The 19,530-nt window shown below is 39.2% G+C and overlaps 1 protein-coding gene across 2 annotated transcripts; it reads right to left on the bottom strand.

Annotated features, from left to right (window-relative positions):
• Positions 1-2,091: 2,091 nt before the first annotated feature.
• On the bottom strand, positions 2,092-18,304 carry LOC110069663 (uncharacterized). Of its 2 annotated transcripts, none has more exons than XM_020777192.2 (18): positions 18,159-18,304; positions 17,073-17,217; positions 16,012-16,051; positions 15,479-15,575; positions 15,101-15,213; positions 14,753-14,953; positions 13,320-13,380; positions 12,604-12,725; positions 11,814-11,912; positions 10,452-10,565; positions 9,207-9,406; positions 8,303-8,554; positions 7,752-7,825; positions 7,102-7,154; positions 6,330-6,437; positions 5,288-5,365; positions 4,817-4,946; positions 2,092-3,122 (listed from the first exon to the last, which is right to left on the bottom strand). In XM_020777192.2, exons 1-18 carry the CDS (start codon positions 18,265-18,267, stop codon positions 2,941-2,943), a joined length of 2,178 nt encoding a protein of 725 aa, XP_020632851.2. In that variant the 5' UTR covers positions 18,268-18,304; the 3' UTR covers positions 2,092-2,940. The 2 variants fall into 2 exon arrangements, with proteins under 2 accessions (XP_020632851.2, XP_020632852.2); XM_020777193.2 differs by having other exon boundaries at positions 17,073-17,214.
• Positions 18,305-19,530: the final 1,226 nt, after the last annotated feature.

Raw genomic sequence — 19,530 nt, 5'->3', positions numbered from 1 at the left:
TTACACGCGCAAATAATACTTTCCGTACATGAAAAAAAAAAAAAAGAAGTCCGTAACTACTCAAAATTCTGTCTTTACAAACTCGTAATAAACGTTAAACATCAGTAATATACAAGTGTAGGCATTTTCATTTGCAGTCAATTTTTTTTTCCAGTTCAAAACATTCTTTGTTTCCACCACGTCTTCAATTATTAATTGACTTCAAGAAAGTTTCAAGAAGTTGTTGATATTTGTCGTTCAAAATTTACAAAAGCCAATAGGTAGTGTTCTCTGAGAATTAACTATCTCTTTAGTTAACTTTGCTTTGCAGTCCAATTTTTTCCAGTTCAAAACATTCTTTGTTTCCACCACGTCTTCAATTATTAATTGACTCCAAGAAGGTTTCATTAAGCTGTTAATGTTTGTCGTTCAAAATTTACCGAAGCTAATAGCTAGCGTTCTCAGCTAAGAATTAACTATTTCTTTAGTTAACTTTGCTAATTTAAAAAGGTGGATTCGCCAAGAGAAGAGGACTATAGGTGTCAAAATCTTCGCAGTCTTGTTTCCAAATACTTGTTTATAGCCTGTTTAAGTATAGCTGAAAAAAAAAATTCTCGGAATAAAATTGCCTTCAAATGAACTTCTGTTAACGTAAGCAATTAAAAATATCAGATGTCACCTGCTACGTAGAGATTCATTTCTCGAACTATTTACTATTTCTTTGCTTCTCTTCTTTAATGTTTCATCGTTTTTTTTTCTTTTTGATGCTAACAAGATTCTATGGAGTTTTATTTGGTAATATTTCGGACTTCTGGAGCCTTCGCGTGCAGGTGCTTCGAATTCGCTAATAAAAGATAAGGAAACAAAAAAAATAAAGAAAAAAAACCTAATATCACTATTTATAACACAGCTGTCACGCGATAGCTTTTTTCACAGTGAATTTATTTTCAACAGAAAAGTTATCATTTACCTCAACATAATTGTAAGTACAGTGCGAACAATTTAAAGACAGTATTAATGTACCAAGAATCACTACAAGGCATATCCTGATTCAAAGGCAATGTTTACCTTCTTTTAGAAATAACTTTTTATTACTTTGTCTGTTGATTTCGAAAGGTCGTGTTATAGCCTAGGGCGATCGCTGACGTCACTGTTTAGTACACGACTTTGAGTGGATAAGGTATCATGTCAGATTTGAATTTAAATTGGTGAAATTTTAGCTCATTGTGATATTGAAGGAGATGTTGGCCTTAAAAAAATATAGATATAATTTCTGGGCTCATACATTCTTTGCACAATTTTGGATAGTGCCAAGCTGTTTCAATATTTGGAATTCATATTTTAAAAGCTCTGTCAGAGCTGAAAGGCTCATATTAATGAGGCAAATATCAGCATAAATCTTTCCATTAAAGTGACAATTTTATACAGTCAAATTTAGGGGTAGTGTTTCTTGTCACGTGACGGCCAGGCCGTTTCTCTTATAACATGTACATCATGTCACTGTTGAAAAGATACCTGCTGACGTTGACTGGCCGGCATACATCTCTGACGACGCTTGTTTTGAGATAATAATGATTCATCAAGCATTCGTTGGAGCTTGCTCCTCCTTTTCTTGAGGGGCGTAATTTATTGCTTCGCGTGAATTACATTTCGTGGGAAAAAAGACAAACAACATTTTCGCGCCAGCCAACAAAATTAAAAGTACGAAAAAAGGTGGAAATTAAATTCTGAAAACCTTAGTCGCGCAAAAGAAATACGTTAACTGTATAAAATTGTTCGTCACGTAGACGTCTTTTTTTGCATAATTTCCAAATATAAACAGCGAAAATATTCCTTATATTACTTTGGAGGGTGGAAGCATCTTTAATATGCTTCCATGTGACTGGCGATGCAGTTATGAGTTCAGATGTGCCAAGTCATTATTTGGCTGTGTGACCGTGCGATGCGGTTCCAGTTAAAGACCCACATTTCACCTTTGCTCACTAATCATAGAGTCTCCAGCAGCTCAGTGGTTAGAGCATCCGGCTAGATTACGGAGGGTGGTGGGTTCAAATCCCATCTGGAAGCTAAAACGTGTCAAGTAAGTTAATCAATCGTCAAAAAACACATACATCCAAATGGAAGCATCCAGTTTAATTCTTGAGCAATGACAAATCACATCAAATTGTTCTCGGATAAATGTAGGAAAAGTCACCAAATTTGCCGTTCATTGCTTCCACACTCTTCTAGTTTACAAGGAAAGTTAGAGAAGACCTCAAAAGCAACATCTTGATGCCTTCAAAATTGATCTCGTAATTAAACTTGAGAAGACATCTACTTTTACTGCACTGTTTAGTGACATAAAACAGGAATCTGTTGTCATCCACTGCAATGCCAAACATGTACACTGGGCTCGGGAAGAGATCAAACGTTCTTTCATTCTCCGAAAAAGTGACGTTTACTTCCACGAGTCGGCTGATAGATCCCACTAAGGCCCATTCTCTGGATCCACTTATACATTCAAACCAGTCGTTGCAAGAAAAAAAAATAGCTTTCTCAGTTGCTGTCCATGGCCACTCCTTCCATTTGTGCCATGCGAGCAACATCGTCGTTTACTATCTAATGGCTTCATGACTTAAGTTGTCATCTTGTTCAAGGTTGATTGTTTAACTTTGATCTGCCTGTGTGACGGAACCACACCACCATCATTACAATCATATAGATAGATGCAGCCGTTGCTTGAAACCTCGATGATCCATAACTTTCCTTCGTTTGAGCAGCCAAGATAATAGATACGGGGCACATCACACTCTCTGCAAGCCTTCAAACAACATCACGAGGCAAGCCCAGTCCTCAAACCTCCAGGGTAAGAGGAAGAGGGGACGGCCATGAAACATGTGCAATGATCTGCCGTGCTTTATTCTTTCTTTGACGAATACCACATATGTAAATTAATTTTATTGAAACCTATGAATGCTCCATCTATGTTAGCTCTTTGATTTTATCACGAAGGTCTTCTAGACCAAATGATGTCACGGCGGAAAATGGCACAACGAAATCAAAACTCGTTCTTGTAAGCTCCTCAGTTAATTCTATCAAGTTGGCATTTTCCTGGGTTGTTGGGCTGTTTGAAGAGATTTCTTGTAGAACTGAAAGAAGGGATTCTGTAAAAAAGAAAGCAAATTAAGACGACGGGGTTAATTAATGAAGCCATGTAATGTTTCGTTGCTAAGTTTGAGATAAGGGTATCGTGCAGTCTAATCAAGTCACCAGCACGAAATGGTGATTTCTAAGTACAGTGTAAATTGTAGATAACAGTTTAGCATTGATGTACGCATGCTTCTCTTTTGGTTAAAGCCTGGTTTTTACAAGCGACGCAGGCACAAGCGTAAACACGATAATTCTTCTTTCACCGTGAAAACTGCCTTGACGCGGGCTAAAGCACAAGCGCAAGCATAAGTATAAGGATCAAAATTTTTCTGGTTTTTGCGTTGCAACAATTGAAAACGAAATACCGCTCAGGCATAACACAAGCACAAGGATATTTACCAAACGTGGTTATGTTTGGCCAATGAAAACACTGGATCCAGATTGCCTCTCGCCTGAACAGTTTTCCAAAATGGCGGAAGGTTCGGATGATTTTTCGTGTGCTTGTGTTTACGTCGAATTTCGTTTTGCCTTGGGTCATCCCTATTGCTTGCGTTTGTGCTTGCGCTTGTGCTTGCGCTTGTGCTTGCGCTTGTGCTTGCGCTTGTGCTTGCGCTTGTGCTTGCGCTTGTGCTTGCGCTTGTGCTTGCGCTTGTGCTTGCGCTTGTGCTTGCGCTTGTGCTTGCGCTTGTGCTTGCGCTTGTGCTTGCGCTTGTGCTTGCGCTTGTGCTTGCGCTTGTGCTTGCGCTTGTGCTTGCGCTTGTGCTTGCGCTTGTGCTTGCGCTTGCGTCGCTACTGAAAACCAGCCTTAATTTCATACAAGGTTAGCTAATGCCTTTTGAAGCATAAAGAACTGTCCGAGGCATATAGATGACTTGATCCGGTGTCCAATATCAACTTTTGGTACGCCTCGTCACCTTCCACTTTCTAGACGATATATGGTTGTCAAACCTAGATCACCATTCCGGAAAGCGTTATGATGCGAGTAGCAATTGACAGTGCAGCCTTAAAGGGACTAGGCCACGCAATTTTAGGCAATTTCAGGGGCCCGTTTATTCAAGGTCCTGAAAGTTTTCTTACCCGAAAAGCCGTAGCAAAATCTCAAACCTTTTGACTACAGAGCTGTTTTATTCATATATTCTTAATACGAACAGAGGTTCTCTTCATACAAGAAGTTTCAGGCGTATATGCCTCTGTCTCTAAAAAGCGATTAACTAAAAATGGCTTTTCGGGCCCGAAAAGATTCCGGGGCTTTCGAGAAACGTGCCCCAGCTCTTACCAACTGGTCATTCCCACAATATATAACTGCTTAGAGCTGAGCACTCAAAACAAAAACAGAAAAGTCAAAAAGAGGTATGGGTGGGCAAAATTTGATATGACTGAAACGGATTGCATTTGGGTAAGCTCATAGCCACTTGCTATAAGGCTGAGATTTTGACAAAAAAGACAGCCATTACCGAACATAAACAGAATTATCTTAATCACATTGTGACCTAGCCCCTTAAATTATTCCAAATGTGATTCTTGCTACCATTTAGAACATTTCAGGGGCAGCCAGTATTCACCGATACGTTACGTGTACATCGAAAAGTAACCTATGGCAACATGCCAGGCCACTCGCCTCGCAATGTACGAACGCGTCGAAAATTATTCATTGTGGCGGCAACATGAAAGAGATTCGAATATAACACGGGTCAGAAATATGACTTACCATGTTCGTGGATAGAGTTTAATTTGTGCTTCAAAGCCTGAAATCTCCCAGTGGCGCCTTTCCTGTCAAGCTTTGTGACAATAAGCATCTTGGGTCGATTTAGTAACTCTCTCTTGTACACAAACAGCTCCTGTGCAAATTGAGGAGGAGGAAAAATTACTGACAAAGTTACCTCTTAGGAACCGCAAATAGGCCCTACGCAGAACTCTTTAGTGACCATGTTAACCATAGCTAAACAGGGCGAACTCCTAAACAGCAAGTTAGCCGTTTTCACGCTTTCTTTTCCAAAAATTTTCAATTATCGTCTTTCTTTGTTGCGAAGACGACTGACATAGCTGTGCTCATACATCACTATTTTGGAATACAAAGCATCCGGCGAGAACCAACCACAACTGAAATGCCGTAAGAGCTAGCGTGAGGAAATCTAAAGCAGGCCTGATAACCGTCGAGGAAGCTGATGGAATAAAATACCTTGAGTAAAATGCAGATGTTTTCAAATGCTGTCCTAGCAGGAAATTTGTCGTTGAAATGGAAGCCGTCAACGTCCACCTACAAGTAAAAACAATTGAATTATTCTAATGCGGAGGTCTTCACTTGTGAGTCGAAAATATTCGCATTTGCTAAGCATAACGAATGGCTTAAAATTATCGCGCCTCTTTGTCATCCAATCAAAAATAGACCCACAATCAAATGTGACTTGTGCTAACATGTTTGTTCGTTTGTTTGCTTGGTTTTTTCGCGCTTTGCATCAGCAACCGATAGATTGTTGTGTTTATAATATTGAAATCCCGTAAAACCAAAACCAAAGCTAATCTCTCTGGCCAATCACAAAGTACAGAAACAATCAAGTCAATAAATCGCGTCTCACGCCGAACTCGAGTCATGATTGGTCCTGGCTCTTAATTCTCATCGTTTGAGAAAATTGCCCGAGCTTTTTGAACTAAGTGCTGGACAACTGACTAGACCTGTTTTTCTTGTTCCAGCTTCTTTCTTAAACATCTCATAAAATCGACAGCCTGAATAGCTGCAGCATTCCAGCAAACAAACCATATTAAACCTGCTTCTAACTTTATCTGTGTTAGACTGATCACGTCTTTCGCCACTAGGGACAAACTAGACCGCCGGGAAATCAAGCGGTCCATTTTCAATTTTGCTCGCGACTCCTCGAGCCAAGTGTGGAACTTTTGGATATATCCAATTATTCTGAAATCTTGAATGTACGCGATTTCAATTTTAATCCCGCCTCCAATTCTCCAGTGAATTTTCCCTGTTACGGTAAACAAAAAACAAACAAAACAGAAACAACAAGAAAACAAAGAAAAAATCGATCACATTTTCCCATAGTATATACTCTCATGGTTTAAGTTCAAGTTCATAGCCCCAAACCCATCAGTGAAACCATACATTTGACTTTCCATAATTTTATGACGCCATTTCAGTATTAAGTCTACACCAGTGCAAACACGGACAAATGTGGTCGAAGGCTTTTTTTTTTACAAAGACGACTACTTACAACTAGGGCCAGGGCTTTAGCTTTTTCGGTGTGTTTGAGAAAAGCGTGACCAAGTCCTCTGTTACTCGATGCACCTTCTATTAAACCCGGAAGGTCAGCTACTCGCACCTAGAAAATAAACAACACCGTTAATTGTTAGCCTAGACTACAGACGCAATACGCTTATTTTGTCCAAAATGAAAATCTTTCTAGGTAGATTTCGAGTACTGAAATGCCTTTTTGCGCTTTAAAAAATGATGGCTCGATGTACAGTTTTGGAAGGGACTTCGTAAAGGAAAAAAACGAAAGCACGTAAATACATTATAATAAGTTTTAACTGTCAAAACAACAAAACAAAACGAAACAGAAAAGTTATCTGCCATAGTCATTTGCTATATATAAATGACTAATTTTCAATTAACTTGGAACCAAACAAAACAACTCTCTGATCTCCAAATGTTTGGTATCCAAGTGCATTCTTTGCAATGGAGCGGTTTTCAATTGAGTGTCGTAAAACCAAACCCCAAACAATCACTTTGGCCAATCACAAAACACATGGGCAATCCAGAGATCCAATCAAAACTCAAAGTAATTATATGTAGCTGACGCAAAGCGCGGGAAAGCGTGTGCGAACGAATCACAACTGGTTTTGGATTTGCTTCTGATTGGATGAAAAAGTGGCGCGAATATTTAAGCCAATCGAGTAGCGTAGTTGATGCAAAACCAATTACTTTTCGACACTCAAATGAAAACCGCCCTACGAGAACTTTCATTTGTTTTACTATTTTGAAACCTGAGAATGATCGGAGTATTCCACCATTCCAATGCTGGGACGCATGGTTGTAACTGCAACACAAGTTATGTTATAAATGATAAATAAATCTACGAGAACCTTTGTTTGCAATATTTCCCCCGTTAACGAAAGCGTTGATTTCTAACTATTAGAAACCAACATCTTCTAACAAATGAGTCCACCATTCGTTTCCGTCAAGCTAACAGAACTAAAGGTTAGCTACTGCAACCCCGAGGCCTTATGTGGCACTTGGTATTAAATGCAAATGTGAAGAGTCAATTTAGACCATCGGTTCTTCTCGTTGGATTGAACCATATGATTCTTCAACGGACCACTTCCGTGTTACATGGGGTCTCCGTTTCAAAGCGAATTCTAGCGCGAGACTTTTCATAAGAAAATAAATTGGATTTGAATGGAAATGAACCTGCAGATGAAGCGAAGTTTTACACTGATGAATGCTTTCGCATGAGTGACTCGTTTAGACACAGAGGCAACCCGGAAATGGCCTATTATATTACTGTAAGCTTTTAAACTACCGCGACTAAACCACTTAACGTAGTTACTCAAGGACAATACCCCTCAGTACCTTTGATTTAGACTTAGTTGGGAGAATTAGATGAGAAGTAATAACCCAACAAGATGTGACTTACAAGCGTAATCCGCCGTTTTTGGAGTCGCATTGCTGATGGCACCAAGCAGGGTGGATTTCCCAGCATTTGGAAACCTAAAGAAAAAAAGCATGTCAAATAACAGATATCTTAATTAACCACTCCCCCAGAGGGAAATAAACAATGAATCAAACATTGTAAATGAACATAACATGGTTCAAAATTCCAACGGTTAGGAGGCAATTAACATGGAGGAGTTGAATCCGGGGCTACAGAGAATAACACCAGCTAGTAGTAAGAAAGGGTCCTAAAACCTGCGATATCCGGATGTCAAGTCCGACGCTCTAACCACTCGGCCACGCTGCCTCCGCGATCACTTTGATCTATCAACCACGTAAAAAGATAGCCTTGATCGTGGAGGGCTGATCAATCGACTGACTGACTGACTTAGTTACTAAGCGTCTAATTGATTGATAGATGGATGGTTTGACTGACTGACTGACTGACGGACGGACGGACGGACGGACGGATGAACTGACTGTACTACTGTAACACATTATCAAGTACGACTACTGCAACACTTTGTCACTTACCCAACAAGAGCAATGTCCGAATGCAGTCTCATCTCCAGTCTCACAATATTTCTCTCGCCCTTCTCTCCGCACCAGTTCACCGTTGCAGCTGAACCACCTCGGCCACCTTTAACCACCACAATTTTGGACCCTATTTCTTCTAATTCCCCGATAATTCGTCCGTCATCCGTCGACAAAGTGGTTCCAACAGGGACTGGTATGATTGTGTCCCGTCCACGGATTGCACGGTGTTTCCTACCTTTTTCGTCAATCCTAAAAAAGCAAATAATTATAATAATTATAATAATTATTCCTTGTATTATTAATAATTATAATTATTCTGAGTATCGTAAAACCAAAACCAAAGTGATCCCTCTGACCAATCACAAAGGACACAGACAATCCAGTGAACCAATCAAAACTCATAGTAAATACAAGGTAGTTGACGCGAAGCGCGGGAAAACGTGTGCAGGCGAGGCACGATTGGTTTTCGTCTCACTTGTGATTAGCTCAAAAAGGGGCACGAGTTGTTTAAGCCAATCGTGCAACGTAATAAGACAAAATCAATTACTTTCAATTACTTTTCGACACTCAAGAGAAAACGGCTCTAAAGTAAAAGAGAATGGTTTAGGACAATTTGTTTTCAGAGTACACACCCAATGCAATGAGGAATTCAAAAAAATGGCCTTCGTAGTTCACGGTCTCTGGATCTACGATGTCATTTCACGTCACAAGATTTATAAGGCATGGGCAGACCACACTGTACTGTTCAAATATTTTCGTCGCTGTTGCCGTTGTCGTTTGCCTAAAGTCAATAATATGAAATTCAAAACTTTACTGCAACGTAAAAAGCAAAAAAGGAAATTTTTGGTTAAGGTGACGAGAAAAACAAATACACATTGATTTGTTTTAGTAGGCTACTCACCTAAACGAGGTGCCATGTTCTGCTATAATTCGTCGGTTTTCTTTAAGAGTGAAATGAGCTAAAGTGCCATATGGAAGACATTGTACAATCACATCCCCACCATCTCCTCCCATTCCTCCAAAGTTAGGTGAGCCCTGGCCACCACCCCCACCACGGACATAGATGCGGGCGCGGTCGTCCAGCCCATGGCGTTCAGGTCGCTAACAGGAAGCAAAATCGTAGCAACAAGTTAAACAAAGCAATTTAAAATGACACACGAAGTAAGTGGTTGGTAAAGAATAAAATCGCTTTGCCTTTCATCCAGTGAGGCTCACAAACATCGGGGTGCTGAAACTGCCAAGTACGGACTGGAAACGTAACGAAGGTTATGTAAAATTTACCAATGGCAGTCGCTATTTGCGGGTCAGATTGGATTGTTTAAGAGACTGGTCAAAATGTACAGGTGGGAGGGGATTGAGCCGGAACATTTAAAAATGTAATGGTTAGAAAACACATGACCCACCCCTTCCATGTGGTGCAAAACTGACTGACCCACCCCTAAACGAAGGTTGAAAATCACGTAACACGCTCCCTATAAAATATGACATTTTTGGCTGCTTAATCCAACAAAATCACATCTTGTGTATGAAAGTGTTGTATTATTAACGTTTTAGATTTATTTCTTTATATTAATACAAAATCATCTAAAAATATTGTTTTCCTTAAATCTCGCAACTTTAAGTCATGTCTGTAAACTCTACGAAAACTTGAACTTAAACCTTTCACACTAGGCCTCCAGCCTAGCAACACGTGGAACAGTGATCCATCTACAAAAATGCTGTAGTGAGTCCTGGGAGTCACATGACCAGTAAACTACGAGTCCCAGATCTATGAACATGTGTCCCGTACCCTTGGGGACAAATAGCATGTAGACACAAGTTGGCCATTTGGTGTTCTTGAAGACCAGCATGTCTACAGAGCGCAGTATTTTGAAAATTTCTGCCCTAGGACTCCTTGCTCAATCCGTTAGACTTCTTCAGTAGCTTTCGCACAGACTTTACAATACATGAAATTGTCATCTCGATCGTACACCAGCCAAGTGCACTTTTTCAACCACAGCTCGAAAAGTTGTCGTCCTTTGGAAATAACGACGTAACGTAAATAGCGACTGAGTACGAGTCTGCAGCAGTAGTACACCGTGGATTTATAACTCCACTTGAAAACGTTTCCCTAAGAGCTTTACAACGTGTACAAATGGATTGTCACCTTGCTTGGGACAGGAACCGGAGGTTGAAACCGTTTAAACGGAACGAGTTTTGGCGGGATGGTTGCTGTGATCGAAGGTGGTGGGGGTTCTATCAAACGTCTTCCAGGCGTCACCTAAACGACACCAAATCAACAGGTTAACTACGACCCTATTTACAGTACGTTAATAATTAACTTTCCGCTCGAAAGTGCATCTTGTATAATAAGGCCTGTATAGTCGTCACTATAGTAGCCTTGGTTCACGCCATAGACACTATGCAAGGCGCCAAAATCCTTCCACAAGCGCAAGCTACAGTTAACGTATGGAAAACGAAAAGAAGAGGGCTTTGAAAACGAAGCTTTATCGTTACAATGCGGAAAACGAAGACTCGAACACGCACGGAGATTTTCAACAGCTCATTGTATCAGGAACAAATTCTAGTGTGCTTTACTGAACTACCGTACTTGTTCGTTCATATTTCTTTCAAAAAGCAAAGAACATGTATGTCCTACGCGCCTCGTTGATTTTCCACAACCTCTTCTCAAACTTATTAATAATTAGTCAACTTAAAACAAAGAAAATCACAACCGTGAAGGAGGCTTGGATACCCGGTCTTAATTAGCATAGATTTTCGATTTTACTTCTCCGTTTGCTCTTTACTTTTTGTTTCGATTGAAAAGATATATCAAACACTCGAGACAGTGTTTCATCGGCTATCCAAACACCTCGAATGTCGTCAAAAATACTCCGCTGCGCGTCGTAATTTCAACTCTCTACTCGGAGTTTGGATATCCCGATGAAACGCTGTCTTTCGTATTTGATATATCACATATCCAACGCGCGCTCGTGGAATAACTGTTTATTAGACGAGTGTTGTAATGAAAAATACACTAGTGGCAAAAAAAGGCCATTTCCAAGTTGGCTCTTGCCTCTGCGTCAAAACGAGTCTCAGTTCGAAACAATTCATATGAAAATGAGTTCCGCCTACAGGTTTATTTTCAGGCAAATCAGTCATTTTCATAAGAATGGTTTCGCACTTAGACTTGGTTTGAAATAGAGGCACAGGGCAATTCGGAAGTGACCTATCAAACGAAGCTGCATCCGGAACCCGAGTTTCGTATTTTCCATATCCTCACCAGTAAGGACATTGATGACGTCATTTCTCGCTTTTCCACGGTTCTTTGAGCAAACCGTCAGTTTGTCTATATAATAAAAAGAAAGCTACTCGGTGGCTTGAAGATATGAATTTTATTTTCCCGTCTTGAAAACAATATATTTTACTCTATCGCTGGGCTCGTTCGTAAAAATATTGAAATAAAATTCATATCTCCACGCCGCCGTGTAATATCCTATCTGTAAATATTTTTCCAAATATCTCATACCGCGGATTCCTCTTGAACTGACGGTACACCTTCAGTCATCACTGTCACATCGTAGAATGAAGGTGGTACTAGCTTCTTAACATTGACATGAGTTTGCATCTGAAACAGAAAAAAAAATCAACGTACATTGTGATCTCTTTTTTTGTTCCCCTTTCCCCTGAAAGCCCCAAACGCCCTGTTAATACCAAAGCCTGAATCATAGATCAAGCTTGTTTTGCAAACACATTTTACATGCAATTTCTAGCGACTCTACGACGGGTACGACGAGAATGAAGTCAATTAAGAGATAGAATTGATGCAGGGTCAGTGCACTTCTCAATTCCTCTTGCCTTTTCTGCTGCTGGACAATTCTTTGGATAACATTTCACAATAGTTATCGAGCTAAGGGCTTCTTTATATGAGTCCGGTTATTTGGGGTGGCTCGGTTTCCGAGATCTCGCCTCGTCGCTCTTTTAATCCTAAAAATTTCATGTGCTCATATGAGAAGCCGGGCTGGCCCGGTTGCCGAGATCTCGGTTTTTGCGACCGACATCCCGGTAACGGGGATGAAACTTTTACGATTTTAATTCTCCGTTTTCTCCTTAGTTTCAGTTTCGATTGGGAAGATATATCAAACACTCAAGACAGTGTGTGACCACTCGAAGTTCGTTGAAAATACGACGCATACAACTCACTCCTCGGTGTTTGGAAATGTGGTCCACCACGCTCTTTTGTGTTTGATATATTACCTCAAAAATTGCAAAGCAAAATCGTTAACAAGTTATAAAATGTGTACTAATCATTTTCTTACCTCTCTTAAGAAGGGAATATCATTGTGCGCATAGAGAAGCACCACATCGAGCGGCTTAACCTTAACATGTGTCTTTTTTAAACAGAACAGTGTGAATGATCTGCCAGACATGGGCTGTTGAACTAAACGATAACAATCCACAATTACTAAATAAACTGTATGCATATCATTTAAGGTCACATATTTAATGCTCTCTTTCATCAGCTATGTATGCAAACCATATTTAAGACAGAAAAGCAAATTCCTATTTCCTGTGACTGAAGACACAAATGGAATGAATAAATGTTGAATAAACGGAGGTGTTTACTTGCATGATTCTGCATACGTACGTACATGTAACAAAAACGACAAAAGAAAAAAAACAAAACCACCACTGACAGAAACAACCAAACAGAGAGAACGACCAGCAGACAGATACTCCATCAGCCACCCAACAGACAAACAGACATGTAGACAGTCTGTAGACTGAAAGACAGACAGACAGAAAGACAGACAGACAGACAGTTGCTTCAAAAGTTTTAAGCAACTGTTCCTGACCAACAAAGTAAATTACTACTCGCAAATTTTCAATCCAAAATTTACTCTTAGGACGAATTTCCTATTTTCGCCAAAAAGTCCCAAAAGCCGGGTATTTTGTTCGTATATGCTGCCTTGCATCACATTTGTGCTTTACTGTACATTGGAAAATAAAATGGTAAATTAAAGTTCATAACAACCTAATACAATGAGATCCACAGGAAGGAGGTCCTCCATGGACTTAACATCATCCTCTGTCAGCTGGTAATAATAGCACATCAAAATAAATTACAGTTAGCTTCATGTGATGCAGAGCTTACAATTTAATTTGGTTTAATTGTTGGCCTAAATTTTTCAAACCACTGTCAAAGATTGTTGTTAATTCTTCTACTTCAGCTATTGAAAGGGGTTATAATTTTGAACCAGAGCAAAGGTACAAGGCAGATTTGAAATACCACTTTATCAATTGCGACATGCTGTGCATATTACATTAATTAGTTCAAACTTTAATTTAGAGTGTGTGATAGTTGTACATGTGCGTTTCAATGAAATCTTGTTAATTACATCTAACTAATGTAAAAGTACTGAAATTACTAATAATATATCTGTAACTGTACCTTCTGTTCCTTCTTATTGTAAATGACTCTGTGTGACTGTGTAGTGTTGGTAGTCAAGATAAGTAGAGAGAGCATTACAGATGTCTGGAAATGCAGCTCTTCTTTACTTTTTGTAGTGCCTTACAGCGCTTGCAAGCCCAAAATAATTTCACTGACTATTTACCATTCATGTTCAAACAAGAATTGCAGCACCTCTTGCAAGCTTGTAATCTGTCATCATAGTGTAGCAGCTGTAGTTGTTTTGAGACTAGGGACATTGTTTCTGTTGTTTATGGTTTTATTACAAGTTCTTTCAAAGGGCATCCCATGGATGTCTCACTTGAGACATCCATGGGAGACCCATTCTCGTCCCCAGAGGCCGCGCTCCTTTTGATCAGCACCAAGAATCGTAACCTCTGGCTCAGTCCAACAGCAGGAGTCTGCGATTCATGGACTTCCCGTCACTCTGCGCATGCTCAGAGTCAAGTCTGACAAATCTGATTGGCTGAGAATACGAAACAATTACTCTGTGCATGCTCAGAAAATTTGACCTTCCCAGAGGTCGCGATTCTTGGTGCTGACCAAAAGGAGTACAGCCCCTGGGGACGAGAATGTATGAGACCTTGCAAGAGCTGCTACCTGAACCCATTGAACCTCACATACGCACATTGCATGGCAGACTGTCTATTGACTACACTGTACATAGATTACCTGAACAGCAATGTTGTAAATCAGTTTTGTAAAGTAAATTGCCAGTATGATGCAGTGTAAATGTGGTAATTAAAAGAAAAATTAATAAATAAATTTTATATTTAATTATCAGTGATTGAGTCAACCATCTCGCATTTACAAGGTTTACAAATCAGGGATCTTACATGACAGATCAAATTAAAATTTAAGTCTTAGTTTAGATATCTGAACTCTCGAAACAAGTGAATGAGCCACAGAATTTTATGATTTCGTTTCCCTGTTTTTTTTTTTAATAAATAAATGAATAAATTAACAAACTTAAGGTAACTTTGTATTGTAACACTTACCACGGTTATTCCTGGCTCAGCATCCTCAATCTGTTCATCATCCACCATTTGTCTGTCCATGGAATTTTCTTCTATTGATTGTCTGTCTGTTGGCTGTGTCTCTGTTGACAATTTCTCCACTGATTGCCTGTCCATTGCCTCTGTGTCCAAAGTCTCTGTGTCCATTGTCACTGGGTACAGACTGTACATGTATGTAACTTCCTACAAATAATTCAAGGGAATTAAAGAAAAATTAAAATAGTGACAGAAAATGTGGATATACTGATATTTTGAAGTTTATGCAATCTCAATGTTTCCTTTGTACATGTACATGTATGCTTGTATGGCAGAGTGCAAGATAATACTCACCTCTGAACTGATTCCATCTGACTCAGTCTCACTGCCAGCCTTATCCTCACCCTTGGGTACCGAACACTTCAGGCCGTATTCCTCCAATTCTTTTGCAAGTTCCACAGCTAGAACTGCAATTAATTATAATATGTACATGTAGCATAGGTGAGGTCTCCACAGAAGACAGGTGATAATAACAACAATGCTTATAAATCCAGATCCCATGCACAGCAATGTCACCAATGTGGAGATTTATACTGTACAAATGTGTACCAATTTTATTAGATCTCTGCCTTTGACTAATGTAAATACATTTTTACTTACATGTACATGTACCTATGCCAAAAGTGAATTATCATAATTTCATGTCCTTTCTTTTGATTTGTAATAACTCACCCTTAGCTCGCACAAACACTAACGCTCTTTTTGGCTTGTGTTTCTGCAACACATGAGCAACACACTTGCCTCCTTGTGTCAAAGAAAATGGCATAACCTGAGGGGGAAAAAAACACGTTTTTTGTGTGGATTCTGAAAAGTATAAATGAAGAAAGAGAAAACAGAACCCCCTACCCCTAAAAACAAACAAACAACCAAACCGCACACAAGTATGCAAAAGAAAATAAAACATAGAACTTTGTGATTATAAATACAGTCTCATGATTACACAAGTACATGTACACCTACATAATCATAGATTAGAAGAACATTTAGTAAAATAAAATGTTTATAAGAGCAGATTAATACATTAAGGATTGTCAACATTTTTAACCAGGCATGTATTGTAAGGATGAATTGCAGATTGCTGGAAAATGGTCCCAGTCTCTTGGTAGTTTTCCTAGTTACAGTGTACATATAGCTCATTATTAAGATTGACAGCTCTGCTATATTTGGTGACCAGCGAGAAAATAAAACAATCATACCATACTTACTTGAAGGGGCTGGTATTTCTTAGATTTCTGTATTTCAGTACTGCAAAAAAAAACCAATAAAATATAATTATTAGTAACAAATACACATATTTATTGTTACATGTATCATTAAGGGAAGTTAATTTTACATACAATAGAAGAATAATAATTAGAAAAAAGAACACTAAAATTTAATGTACTGGCACCTGGCATTCTGTTATTGAGTATAACACAGGGCATTATATGCTTTGCAGTATAAACTTTAAAATGATCTGAACTTTTAATGGTCTGAAAATTGGTGATAACTTTATCTGGTCAAGTGACAAAATAATGAAACAAATGCAATTATTACAAAAGGCATCGTTATAAAATATCAGAAAGGACATATAACAATACAATCAATCAATCCCTCAATCAATCTGACAGTCAGTCAGCCAGCCAATCTACAGTGTATCAGTCAGCCAGCCAGTCAACCAGCCAGCCAGCCAGTCAGTCAGTTAGTCAGTGAGTCAGTCAGCAAGTCAGTCAATCAGTCAGTCAGACAGTCAGTCAGTCAGCTAGACAGTCAGCCAGACAGTCACTCAGTCACTCACTCACTCACTCACTCACTCAGTCAGCCAGTCAGTCAGTCAGTCAGCCAGCCAGTAAATCGTTCAATCAATCAATTCTGTCAATCAGTCATATGTGAAGGTGGTAAAGGGTATTTTCGTGACCCATGATCGGCCCTTTTTATTTCCTGTGAAATGTGAAATAGCCATTTTTTCCTCGTGAATCGTGATTTCCATAGTCGCTGTGAACCGTGATTTTCCAAAATGTTCTCTTTTATTTTCCGTGAAGCGTGAAATGCCAATGTTGTATTTTCGTGAATTGTGAAAGGCTGCTTTATTTTCCATGAAACGTGATCTATACCCCCCTTTACCACCCTCATATGTTGGCCGACCAGTCAGACAGTTGCTCAGTTTGGTTCACCAATCATTTTCAGATGGTCAGTCTATCAATCAATCGTTCACTCAGTCAGTAAATAAATTATTAAAATGAAATCAACAATTGCACTGTTGGTAATGCAGTTGCTCATTGCAAACCTTTTAGCAGTAATAACTTGACTTGGTACAGCAACACTTGAGGGATTAGACAGTTTTCTTATTTTTGTGCAGGATGCACACACTTTGGTCACTGATATAAATTTAGACCCGGTATTCAACTTCAGCACCGTTTGTCCAAAAGCTGCTGTAAGAAAATAAAATATTACATTCAAATGTAAACTATAAAATATTAGCTCTCACAATGTCCTTGCATTTGTTATCACAGTGTGTGGATTTTGGGATCTGTGAGGGCCCAAACTATGTTTTCAGCTTGAGATTTGAATCAAATGTTGAGCTGAAAACATAGTTTGGGCCCTCCTTCTCCCTCCCTATCTGTGCCCCTCCCGATGAGGACCTTGCATATCCAAAGGGGAGGCCAAGATAGGTGTGTAAAGATCTTAGGAATTCACAAGGCCGTTGGGTGTTTATGGTAAATCTGAGGAGGTATTTAGCCAAGTTTTTTTAAACTTGGCTTTCTGAGGGTTTTTCCCATGTAACGGCCCGGATTTCCCTTGGAAAGGGGATTAATATAATTCCATTTTTTTTTCTGGGGGGGTTAACAGGGAACTGTTCAATAGGAGTAAGGGGTGGGGGTGGGGAGAGGGGTGCAGATATAAAATGGAATAGCCCAATTATTTGAATTGAAATGACAACCCAACGGTAGCACAACTTGTGACCCACATCAAAAGAGTAAAAGAAGCATGACATACTGAGTTTAAAAGACGAGTTTTGTTTGGGGACTAATTGACTGTAGGTTGGGGGTTGACCGGTTGAACAGGGCAGTGCTAAACGACTAGCCAGAGGGCGCCTCAACAACCGGATACCTTATTAAATTTTGGAAATTGAATTTTCGTAAACCGAATTCCGTGAGAAATTATACCAGTGGTGTGGGGATTGGAAATTTCATTAGCTTTTTGGTCGCTATGACATCAGAACTTAAGATTAAGTACTGAAACACTGAGAAAACAATTATTACAGGACTTTGAGCCACTGGACCGGCTACATGAGGCGTTGATGCATGATAGAAATTACACTGGTGAATCTTTGTTCTTGTTAAAACACAACCTAATCTAACAAATAAATTACCTTTATGCAAATTTGCAGCCGTTTTCAGCTGTCGAACACCTGACAATGCCCTACAACAAGAAGGAGAAAATACGCGAAACCTACAAGAACGGATCACTACGTCCGCCATTTTGAAATTTTCAAAGCACGGGAAATTTTGTTATTGGCACCCGTCCCCCAAGAGAAGGTTTGACTTCCGTTCTGGTGAGGAGTGGGGCACATTTTGCTGTTTACTTTCGTTGTCAGCCAGAAGCATATTTTTAGAACTGAACAAAAACAAACATGCCAAAAATGCTCCATTATTCAAGTAAAAATATTTACTTATTCGCTGTCGTTTGTTCAATGGACTTAATGGACTTAGTTTGACGAATTTAGTCGGTTAATTGTCGTATGAAAGACACGAAATTGCGAAAGTGTCGTGTTTTGGTAACGCAACGTAAACATTGTGACGTGCAAAAATATTACCCCGTGACCCCGCCAGTCATCGACTTGAACTCATGAAGTAGAGCATGTTTGGTGCTCAAAAAAGTGAGATCAAGTGTTTCGGTGCATTTATTTTGGCTTTTCGTTAGGAAATCAATGTGTTCTTCGTGATATCGAAGAGAATTTTGCAGCGAAACTAAAATCTTCTAATAGACGAACAGTAGCCAAGGAAACAGCTATCACACTTCACAACCAAGATGGCGGAAAATGTACGAGTAGCAGTTCGTGTCCGTCCATTTATATCCTTTATGCTTCAATCATAGCCTGGGAAGTTGACATCGGCCTATGCTGTGGAAAATATTGGCTTATGGTACTTCATACTTGTGTTTGTTCTTTTCTGTGATTTGTTCTTTGGAAATACCGATATTTGTGCCAGTGCAAAATTGCATTAGCTAATTGGGAGAGATAAATCGATCTGCAGGTGGCATTGTTTTGCACATTTTAGAAGTTTCAAACTTGTGTCACTTTTTGCTATAGATATCCTCTGATCAAATATATACTTCTGATTAACGTGGATACCTGCTATCAACTGTACGTGATGGTGTTTACAGTTAGCTTGTTTCTTATTTCAATTTTTAATGACACGCAATTTTCACGGACTTGTATAATAAGCTTAAGAACTGTATTGTACCTTGATCGTCGTGATTAGCTCTAAACCATCACTAATACAGTAAAAACCCGCGTGTAAGTACCTACTTTTTTCAGAGTTTGGCAAAACAGGTTCTTGTATTATTGGGTACTTGTTGACAGTTTAGGCTAAGTAGGTTCTTAATTAGGTTCTTAATTTCTATAGAGTAGACATCGTTGTTGATTATCAGAAAATGGTATAAAATCTGGTCTGTTCTTCATTATAAATATTTATTAATGTACCCATGTTGCCAAAAGTCCAACAACATTAATTACATAGAAA

Source organism: Orbicella faveolata, unplaced genomic scaffold (assembly GCF_042242905.1).
Source record: "Orbicella faveolata isolate gen_17 unplaced genomic scaffold, um_ofav_v1 contig_13, whole genome shotgun sequence".
NCBI classification, from domain to species: Eukaryota; Metazoa; Cnidaria; class Anthozoa; order Scleractinia; family Merulinidae; genus Orbicella; species Orbicella faveolata.
The sequence above is the reverse complement of the archived record's forward strand: the minus strand, read 5'-3'. Positions and strand labels throughout refer to the sequence as shown.